Here is an 11,595-nt window from a genome sequence, read left to right as displayed (position 1 = left end):
TAGGGTGTTGTTCTCCTAATTGCAAACAAAACATTAAGCATGACAGCCACTGAAGCACCCAAATGTAAAATTATTGATTGCCCAAGATGGGATTGTCTCTATGCTACATGCCAACAGCAAAATCAGTGTTGAAATTTTTTGTTTCAGTGCAACTTTACTAGTGCGGAATTATTTCAAGTCACTAAAGGGTTTGATAGGTTTTTCCGAAACACATGAGTTGTAAGGAAGAATATGGTAGTATATGAAATTTAATTAATTTATTTATTTACTTTATCTGCTTTTCTATGTTTTAGTGAGTTTCTTATGTGAATGTTAAATTAAGCAATACAGTAAAAGTAGACATATGTTGGTTACTATCTTAATTGTCTAAAGTTGATATAAAAAACAAGAGGGGAGCTAAAGTTTTGATATTAGCTCCACCCTTTGTAATTGAAAATGGAGACCGGGGCCTGGGAGAGTTGGAGAGATCCTCTACCTTTAAATTAACAAATAATAAAAATTAAATCCTCTGCCTCCAGATTCTTTCTGAAGCCACACGAATAACTGACTCATCCTTGATTGCTGAGATAAGATACTGAATTGGATATGTTTCATTCATCTTTATCATCTTTTCTTTTTCAGTGACCGTTTATAGATCCTGATGTTTGGATCCTGAATTGAACAACTACATTTGCTTTTTCAAAATGACAACCTTTCAAGTCATCATTGCTACATTTGCTGCATCCTTCTTCTTGCTTATTTTTCAGTCGGACCAAGATTGCATGTCAGCCTTTGAACCAAGGTCGAATTGACCACATAACTGAAATGCTTGTTCTACTTGAAGAGAAGAATTTGAAATGGTGCATTTGTCTCCTCTGACAACCTTGTAGTGGACGCTTTTTGATTAAAATGGTGCATTTGTCTCCATTAACAACCTTGTAGTGGATGATTTTTGATCATCTATTTCTTGATTTCTGCAAGGTGCTGAAGAAGCAGAACAGGCAGCAAATGCTAATACAATACCTGAGGCAAATGAAAAGTCAGCCACTGGTGATGTGTCTGTATCTCCATCTTCCAATGCTCTTTCTTCTGTCCCACTTGTTGTTCCTCTAACATCTACAGCCGATGGTGCTGCAATTCCATCTGCCCTTTGTATGTTGAGTCTACCACCAGAGTTCACTTTCCTCACTTCTGGTTGACTGTAACTTTATGTCTCTCAGATGTTTGCTGTGGTTTGTAACATGGTTAAAATAATTCGCATCAATTATCAAAAAAAGGATCTCATCAGCATTCGTGTTTTGAAGCCTGGATTCTCATAATTTATGTCAACTTATCAAAGAAGCTTCTCTATTTGTGGTGCGACGCATAAGCTTTGGTCGCTTATCATATTTTTGATACATTGAGGTTGTGGGAGACTGTCCTATGACATTTTTAAAGTTACTTTTACTAAGATTTTTTCTTCTGAGGAAGGTCAACCTAATCTGGTCACTAGATAATAATTATGAAAGTTAGAGTTTATTTTCTCATGTCAGGTGCATTTGCATTTGCAAATGATTGTTCGGAGGTTTTAGAATGATTTATAGACTAAGCCTTTGTTTATTTATTTTTTTCGTTTTTCTAGTGCCAAGAGTTGTTTTTCATTATCCAAAAGAGGCAACTGTCTTTGCTATCTAGACTGTCCTAAGCTCCTGGCTGTCATGCAGAGAAAAAAAAATCATGCCAGGTGACTGTGTCTGAAACAAGCAATGTGTTAGGAAGCTGCATTTTTAGGAGTGCTTCTTTGGAGATACTTGCGAGATTTAAGCAGGTGTACTCCATAATTGGTTAGTGTCACTTAACAGAAGCTAGTTTTAACAGGGAAGCCAAACAGAATATCATATTGTACATACCAATTTTTTGGGTTGAATGCAAATTACTTACTAAAATTACTTATATCAAATATGTGACGGTATTTCAATTTAAATGTTTTGATGTTGTAACTTCTTGTATATGTTTTTTTTTGTGTCAAATGATTAAATGATCATATAGATGTTTTCTGACTTGTGACTTTTTCCAGCATTGTGTGTACTTGAGAAGAAATGGTCTTGATAAAATGATTCAAGCAGCTACCTCATCTGCTAAACTCTGAACTATGAAAAGGTTTGAACAGACTTTACAAGAACTTGTGGTTAGTTGTGCTTCCTTTCATGACTGAGTAACATTAGAGCAGACAAACTTAGCATTGTATTTTATGTAGTGCTTTTCTTAATATAGTATTTATTTATGAAAAGACGTTTTCGTGCTTCACTATTTCTGTTCAATCTTTTTTTTTCTTTTCAAATTTCAAATTGTTTGTTAGCTTTCGAAATTATTATCTTTGTCATAATTTAACACAAGCAATCTATTTGAAGATTTAGTTGCTTTTATGGGATCATTTTGAAAAAATTGAAATGCTTTTTTGTTTTTTCGTTCAATTGTCTCCCCCCATGTATATGTGACATTTGGTGTTTTAAGAATTCCCTATGTCCCATTGCTAGTTGAGATTTTTAGTGTAGTTCCACATGTCTTGTTGTATTTCAACAATCCTATTTTTTAAATTTATTTCCTTATCAATTCCTGATTTACTAGTTGATGCTCTGTGTTATTCATCTTGCTATCTTCTAGTCAGTTTGATAAAAATATTAACTAATTATTTGTGATGTTCAGTGTCATGTAAAACCTAGGGTTCCTACAAAAGCAGTTGGTGCTGAGCATGTCGAATTATGGAAAGCAATGCTTACTCTACTTAATCTCCAGAAGCAGGTGAGACTGTTAATATGGTTATGTTCTGATATAGTGGCTTGTATGGGTTTTTATGGCTTGCTATGAAAATGTTCCTTCTTATAAGCACTGTTGTTTTACTGATTGCAACATGTTGCTGATCAACTATGTCTTGGAGTTAGACATGGTGGAATGGTACAGTTGGGCCTTCTGACTGATACAGACTGACATATTGACAGTTTCAGCCATTGCCCCGGCAAACATCAGATTTTTAGGTGCTCAATAGTAATGCTTGTCAATGCCTTTCTTTGCCATGACGTGTGTTTCTCTTTACCCAGTTGTCTATATCATCAGAAAAGAACTAGCTTGAGTTTGTCCTAATTGCATTTGTTTTGTTTTACTAATAGTTGCATTATAAGGAAGCAGAAGCTTCTGGTTGAGACACTGAATATATTGAAACACTGGGTACCATGATCCTTCGACTTCTCTGACATTCGATCCATTGAATTGCTTTGAATTAGACTGAGTGGGGGTGAGGTGTATCAATTTTAATTGAGTAGTCTCTTGATATGCATGCAGGTTGATTGTGGGCTAGAATCATAGGCATAGGGAAGAAGTTGTTCTTGCTGTTAATGTTCTTTAAACTTTCGAAAGGTTAGTTAATTGTTTTTTATTTGTTTAAATGCTAAAAGAGTTTCAAAAGGGAGGGATCGACTCTCCCATCCTCTTCTTCTGTTGGAAATATTTTAATTGTATATAAATTGCATGAAAACATAAGCAAAAAGAGGCTGCCTCCTTCAGATTCTCCTCCCTATTGCCAAATACGTGTTGGATTTTGACGTATTTGATACAAGTACTATTGGCCGATACAAATCACTGATGATTATTATGTGGCTACCTGGTAAGATGATGATGTATTGATTTTTGGGACAAAAATGCCCTAGGCTTCCACCTCAACTCAAGCCATCTTTACCCATGCATTTTCTTCAACAGTTCTTAAACTACTATTTTACTCTAGTTTGGATTTTCGAAACATTGAAAGTGTGTGCTAGACCCCAATTTTTCTCTGTCTTTCTCCTCAAACTCGACCTTTTGTCCTATTTCTTCCTCCTGAAATCAACCTTCTCATATGCAATCTATAGAAGACTGATGTCTTCCTCTTCTAAAGCTTTGAACTCTGACAAAGAACTATCTTTAGGTAAGCAATTTTATCTTTCACTATCTAGCTCAAAGTGGTCAACTTTTGTTGAACTTTTTATTTACCCATTAAAGTGGTAGACTCTTTTTTAAATTCAAAACCCATCGTTGGGTAGTGGTTGAGTCCTTTAATCACTTTTTTGGTTCAAAGCTAGTGGGTTTTGATTTAAAAAGGACTTGACCATTTCACTAGGAGAGTCTTGAAGTGCAAATGACCAAAGGAGTCGACCACTCTGATACTAGGTAATTACTTTGAAAAAAAAAAAGTGATAAAAGGAGTTACCAATACATACCAACGACTTTTGAATTTAAAAAGGAGTCAACCATGGATGAATAGAGCTAAACTAGAACAATGTCAAACCTAACCGTTGATGAATCATCATTTACCATCTTTGGTTGAAGAATTATAATTTTGATATTATTGTGTTTGATAATCAATAAATTTTTTTAATTGTGTAGTATTCAAAGGAAGAAGACAATCTCTTATAACTAGAGAAGATTTATAAAATGTTCTATATTTTTCCAGAGTTCCAATTTGCTCTTGCATGTACTAGTAACCAGTGTAGTTCCCATCAAACATATAGAAGAGATAAACCAAACCTATTTATATGGAGAAAATGAATAAATAAATGTAAAAATAGTTGTTTTATTTCTAGTTTAATCTGTTCAATCCATCATATTTAGGATATAAGATAAGAACCTATCTTATAGGAAAATGTCCATTTTCCACTGCCCAACAGTGCTTCTGCTTGTATCAAAGATTTTCTATGATACGAAATCTTCGAAATTTGGCTGTAAGAAGACTGAATTTAAAGCCAGAGGAGAAGTTCACCAGGAAATCAACTGTGAAGGGTACTCACACCCGTCACCTCAGAAAGCTACTCCGTGACACCTTATCCGATGCCAGACGTACTCTTCCCAATGGATCTGGTCAACTTCCTCGCACTCAACCGAACCGAAGCCACACAAAGTTTTAATCGGCAGACTTCTGGGACGTTCCGTGCTCTGTAATTGGTGATTAACGGTAGCGTCAACACTCTGCGCTTGCTTCCCAGTTCCCATTAATAAACCAATCGTCTTTTTCTTGTTTGTTTGCTGCTAGCTTTCCTCCCTTCTAGCTGGCGAGAGCTTTTCCAAGGAGCCCTAGAAATGACGGTCGTGGCTCTTTGTATCTCAGCTACTAAGCTCGTCGGCGGCTTATTTACCGTTATCGTCGCCGCCAACGCCTTCTCATATTCTCGGTACCGGAAGAAGAATCTTCGCCCGTTCCGGTCGCCCATCGATGAATCATCCGACGTTCTTGCTGATTTCAGTGTGGACCCACCAAACGGTAACCTACGCCCTCTTGGTACTCCGACCCAGGAGGGTCTTGCCCTTCATTTTATTCTTGTTTGGGACCCAGTACGTAAGCTTGTCGACATGCATGCGGAGTGGTTTCGATGAGTAGAAAAAAAGTCATTGCATGGATGATAGAGCATGTCTTATCTCCGTAATGGTACCTCCGAGTTTTCTTGGTTACTTTAATCTGATCATCTTGAGTGCCAAATTACATGCATCTGGGTGCGTACTTACACAACACCCAGACTTCGTAGTCCAATATTGACTTCAGATACGCTTTGCTAATCTGAATTCATATTTCGTACTTACAAGTTGGAACTCCAAGACTGAATTCAGATATGCTTCAATTATTCTTCATTTTCAAAATAAAAAAAACATTAATTGATATAATAACTCCGAGACAAGGCGAATAATAGAATACCCAAAAGCAAACCGAACATGTGATCCCAGAATCTCCCAGCTCTTATTAATATCTTTTCCTCTGCTCATAAACTTTGAGAAATTTTGTACTAAAACAAAAATCACTTCGAGAATTTTGTTTGCATGTGCATAGAAGGGAGACTACATTACTCATATAGTACTTACCAATTTCCAGAAGATGAAGATCAATTCTTCTTTGGATTGGCAACTGCTCCAGCTCATGTAGAAGACGAGCTCAATGATGCCTGGCTACAGTTTGCAGAAGAACGCCCATGTGCTGATACTGAGCCAATGCAGGCTTTAGAACAAGCAGATGCCATAAGAGGTTCTGCAAGTGGGGATGGTGGGTCTCATCAGGCTAAGATGTCAGGTGTTGAACCAACAAAATCAAAGAAGAGAAAGAAGCCACTTAAGGTAGCCATGGAAGCCATGATTAGAGGTATTGTGAAGTACTCCGAAGAGGAGGACTCTGATGAGGAGGAAACACCAGCTGTAAATCCCAATTGCAGTCACAATATAGCTGCTTGGCATAATGTGCCTCGGCCGTAAGTCTGAATCTTTCTAGCCAGTTGATGTTAACCTCTTGTAGCATTTATGGTTGGATAAAGTTTTATGGTTAATTATTTGGGTGCCTCCATGAAAGTGGATAACTTGAAGTAGCCTACTCTATAGGTGATCTATACATAGGAAATAACTGAAAGGACCACGGTATCTGTTTTCAATGCCCCACATTCCAGTTATTATATCTATATTGCTTAAACCTGTGGATGTGACATTGGCCACCTATGACTTCTATCCCATCCCTGTGCGATTGTGTAGATTGAACCTTTGACTCAAGTATTCTTGTGGTTTGTTGGTTTCAAGTCTTGCAGGTGTTTTGCTATTCTGGCAATCTCTGACTTGACTGGCAAAAAATAAAAACACAAAAGAGTAGGTTGAACTTATGGTTACCCACATTCACTAGTTTTAGGGTGATGCAGAGTTGGGGCCTGAAAAGTTGAAGGGGGTGGAGAACGCTTGAAGTTGACATATCACAATGAGCTTGTTTTCCTTAGACATTCATGAGTGACAATATTTTGTTTTGACTTTTCAGAGAAGAGAGGCTAAGATTTTGGTCTGATCCTGATATTGAACTAAAGCTAGCGAGAGATACTGGCATAAGCGTCTTTAGAATGGGAATAGATTGGACAAGAATCATGCCTGAGGAACCAGACATTGCACTTGGCGAAACTGTAAGTTAGTGATGATTCTCCAACCCTAGCTTGCTGATACCTTGCTGATCTCTTGTGCGTGTTATCAAGAAGCTGAATTGATAGTACAAAGAGAAACTTTTTGTGGTTTTCTGTATAATCCTTATCTTATTATTATTCTCATTGATGGGTAACTGGAAATCTTATAAATGAAGGTAAAGATGGGACGGAATCCAACACTGAAAGCCAGTCAGGACTCAGGATCCTAATGTTGTCCTACGGAATTATGCCTGTGCAGGATTTAGAAATGTAGAAATTGACATAGAACTTTTAAGACCCTGCTATACGAAGGGAATCATTTCACAAATTGGTTTTACACTTTTGAGGATGCTGCACTGTCAGTTAGTCCAACTGTTCAAAGCATCCACCACACTCCAGAAGAAGAAACCTTTTTTAAGTTGCACCATTAGAGAGATTTTCTTTATTAATCGCTGATTCAGTGGGAGACCATTGTAGTAACTTTTGTTTGATTTACTATGTCAACTAAGTACCAAGCACATACTTGAAATTACGTTGTTTTAATCCCTTGTTTTTAATTTAATGGTCAAGACGAAGGATGAGTTACTGGTTTTTAATTTCAGGTCAACTTTGCAGCTTTACAAAGATATAAGTGGATCATACAAAAGGTTCATGCATATGGTATGAAGGTGATATTGACATTATTCCACCATTCTCTTCCTCCTTGGGCTGGAGAATATGGGGGTTGGAAGATGGAAAAAACTGTTGATTACTTCATGAAGTTCACTAGGTAGGGTAACATGTTCTAGTTTACAACCTGGAGTCTTGGCAATTATTGGCCTGTTTGTAGAAGTTATAATCTTTGCTTCAGATGAGAACCCAAATGTTTCAAATTTTATATAATCTTCTTTTTCTATTTTAATGTGTATTTTAAGTTGTATGATTTTTCCAAGTAATATCTGGTATTTTGTTTCTGCAGGCTTGTTGTTGATACTATGTCAGATCTGGTAGACTATTGGGTAACATTTAATGAGCCTCATATTTTCTGCATGTTAACATATAGTGCTGGTGCTTGGCCTGGAGGACATCCGGATATGTTGGAAGCTGCAACTTCTGCTCTACCTACAGGGGTTTTTAACCAAGCAATGCACTGGATGGCTGTTGCCCATGCAAAAGCATATGATTACATCCATCAACAGAGGTCTTTTTCTTCAATGCATCTTGTCATCAGTTTCATCCACTATAGAGAGGTCTGAGAAATAATGTTGAAAATATGATGCAGTGCTCCTTAGTAATTGCTTTTGAATATGTCCTGAAGATTCTTGTAACAAAAATTATTTTCAAGGGCCTTAGGATATCCTAAAGTTGGTTATGGAAAAATACATTTTAGAGTATGATTTTTTTTTCAAAAAAATAAAATAAAATTCTTGATCAATCTATACTTTGATTTATAAATTCATGAGATTTGAGGACAAGGTTTGAAAGATGATGAAGGCATACAAATGAGTACTGTTAGGTCCAGATTTCAGTATGCTTTGATAAGGTAAATTCCTAGTTTTGATGATAAAAATAGGATTATTAATCATGTAAAACATAAAATTTTGCTGACATATATAAAGTTTCAGTTGACTATTTCATTTATTTTCTATCAATCTAGTCGATAGCAAAATTCAATTGTGAGATTCAGAACTATGAAAGTCAACTACCTAAAATCAGGGTAGCCAAAGGAAAGGGGTTCCTAAATGTAAATCCAATCCTTGCTTCTATTCTAGGAACTGAGGGAGATTATCGGAAGCTTTATCATTGCTTTCTAATTACTCTACCTTCCTTTAGTAGTGTGTCCACTCACTCAGTCTTGATTTAGATTGTTAGGTTGGTGGGAATCAAATTGGGTGTTGTGGAAAGGGCTGGAGGGCAAAGCTATTGGGAAATAAAAAAAGATGCATGTCCAATGAAATGAAATGCTTGTCGCTATCTGCTCTAATAATGAATCATTGTTGTGACTCTTCGGTTCAAAAACTCTTACACAACGTAAGCGACACAATGAAAGTTTATTCTATTCTTTTATTAACGTGTTTACATATCGCATTCCACACTATCAAATTATAATTGGTCTTGTTTTTACTTTTCCAGCTATTCTTTTTCTTTTTCCAGTTAAAAGTTTTCAATTACAGTATATAGTGATGCAAATGTGATTTTTTTTTGGTTGTTGCAGCACCATAACAAAGGCTGTGGTTGGGGTGGCACATCATGTATCATTTATGCGACCTTACGGCTTATTTGATATTGCAGCAGTTACTCTGGCTAATTCATTGACACTTTTCCCCTACCTAGATGCCATATGTGGCAAACTTGATTTTATTGGAATAAACTATTATGGTCAGGTGCTTGCTTTGTCTTTGTAATTATTAACTCATAGCAACAATGTCTACGTTTTGATGGAGTTTGTGTTTTGACTATAACTTATATTACCAGGAAGTGATCTCTGGTGCGGGATTGAAGCTTGTGAGCAATGATGAGTACAGTGAATCAGGGCGGGCTGTTTATCCAGATGGTTTATATAGGATGTTACTACAGTTTCATGAAAGATACAAACACCTTAAAGTACCTTTCATCGTTACTGAGAATGGAGTTTCGGATGCTACTGACTTGATCAGACGACCGTATGTGTTAGAACATCTGTTGGCTGTATATGCAGCCATGGCAATGGTTGTGCACTCAAAACTGGATATTTACATAGTTTACCCTGGCAAAATTATGAATATTTTCAGGAATCTTTTGAATAAAAAATTGCTGACTGATTTAATGGTTAATGTCCATGTTTTAGGGCGTTCCAGTTCTAGGTTACTTATTCTGGACTACTTCAGACAACTGGGAGTGGGCTGATGGATATGGACCCAAGTTTGGGCTTGTAGCTGTAGATCGGGCTAATGGGCTTGCTCGTATTCCTCGCCCTTCATACTATTTGTTTTCGAAGGTAATGCATTTGAAGAGAATCTAATGCATCTTCATTAGGGTGTTTTTGTTGCTTACATAACATAACCTATTCCTGGGAAATGATGACAGTCTGAGTTATTAGACAGTGGTAGCGGTGGGGGCAGAAGGGGAAGGGGAGGGATATCGAGGCAATGCGATCAGAACACCTTGATTTCCCAATTTTTGGAGGGGTAATTCGCCCCCCTTGGAGACCTGAAGTTGCTTTGGGAATTCAGGGGCATGCTGTAGCATTTGAGAATGACATTTGAGATGTAGTTTAATGAGTAGCATATCTTGTTTACGTAATAACTTCAACTTGGTTGCAAGTCTAGGTGGTGAAGACAGGTAAGGTTACAAAGATTGACCGAGCACGTGCATGGTACGAACTCCGGAGCGCTGCTAAAGAACACAAAACACGACCATTTAACCGTGCTGTGAACAAACATGGGCTTATGTATTCAGGTATAACATTCTCAATTCTCCCATCTGTATTTGTTCAGTAAAAAAAATGTATTAATTGTTTTTTCAGGTGAATCTTTTCCTTCTTGTACATGGGCTATGTATTTTCTTGATTGTTGTCTTTTTCTAACAGGAGGACTAGATCAACCAATTTGGCGGCCCTTTGTTGAACGAGACTGGCGTTTTGGGCACTATGAGATGGAGGGTTTGCAGGATCCTCTGAGTTGCATCTATAGATTAGTCTTTCCTCTTTTCCTACACAAAAAGAAAAGAAGTCCTGAATCAGAATTTGATGATTTGGTGGTTGAGCCTCTTGGATTATCCCTCTAGGGCGCATATATATATATATCCCTACTGGCTGCGACCACTATTTTTACTGTTTAAGCATACAATGATGAAAGTGGCAGCTCTTCATGCATGATCCTCTAAACTACTACTTCAATGAGACTTATTCCATGGAATCCTGAAGCTGTAAATGTCATGGTAGACAAAGCATGTCCCTTGAATAGAAGAAGAGTATCATTTGCTCTGAAGCTGCTGGTGAGTTATTCCAAGCCTCCATCCCCATTAGGATTTAATATTGCATCTGTTAATAGCTCATCTTCTTTGCAGACTCTATTTATATTCGAAGAAGATAGAAACAGCTATTGAAGCTTTTGCAATCTTAATTCTATAAATGCTCCCACATTCCAAGCATGTACAGTATTTGGTTGTATGTTTCCATACGAAGCTGTATACTTCAAGAATTAGTTGGGCAACTGGCTGCAATCTGATTTGTAAATTTCTGGAGTTACAGTAGAGTTTGTTTTTGAGATTACCATGAGATTCTTGTCTCATTTTTCCTTTATATTGATACAATGTATGGTAGCTTTAAGCAATAGCCTTAAAAAGCTTGAAAACAAATGTTGAATTTGTCAGGAAATATTGAAATTATATTTCTCTTCCAATTTCTCTTTTACTTTCCATGGGCATCCAATAAACCTCTTTTCTTTTATTTTCTCTCCACTTTCTGTGTTCTAAACACAACCTTAATTTTTTTTAGGTCAAATTTATTTCTCATCCTAATATATTTACCATCGATTTTTATTTAATAGATTATCATAAATATTGTAATCCTTTATAAATAATATAAATAAAAAGAGTATAACAAGACTAGACTAAGACCAACCAAATTTTTGTTATACAAAAATTTCTAAATTGAATTATTTACTATTATTATTAGTATTATTTTTATAATAATATTTATTTTATCTTGTAAAAAAAAAAACTTAATAAACAC

At 36.5% G+C, this 11,595-nt stretch overlaps 1 protein-coding gene across 1 annotated transcript; it reads left to right on the top strand.

Annotated features, from left to right (window-relative positions):
• Positions 1-4,585: 4,585 nt before the first annotated feature.
• LOC137960137 (beta-glucosidase-like SFR2, chloroplastic) lies at positions 4,586-11,109 on the top strand. The gene is made up of 10 exons (XM_068807641.1): positions 4,586-5,245; positions 5,849-6,218; positions 6,767-6,905; positions 7,505-7,671; positions 7,861-8,082; positions 9,097-9,265; positions 9,357-9,590; positions 9,709-9,858; positions 10,190-10,319; positions 10,450-11,109. The coding sequence occupies exons 1-10, from the start codon at positions 5,065-5,067 to the stop codon at positions 10,644-10,646; spliced, it is 1,959 nt and encodes a 652-aa protein (XP_068663742.1). The 5' UTR covers positions 4,586-5,064; the 3' UTR covers positions 10,647-11,109.
• The last annotated feature ends 486 nt before the right edge of the window (positions 11,110-11,595 follow it).

This window comes from Aristolochia californica, unplaced genomic scaffold (assembly GCF_029961685.1).
Source record: "Aristolochia californica isolate CCGP_79_NKW_82.1479 unplaced genomic scaffold, dmAriCali1.0.hap1 SCAF_3, whole genome shotgun sequence".
Taxonomy (NCBI): Eukaryota; Viridiplantae; Streptophyta; class Magnoliopsida; order Piperales; family Aristolochiaceae; genus Aristolochia; species Aristolochia californica.
The sequence above is the reverse complement of the archived record's forward strand: the minus strand, read 5'-3'. Positions and strand labels throughout refer to the sequence as shown.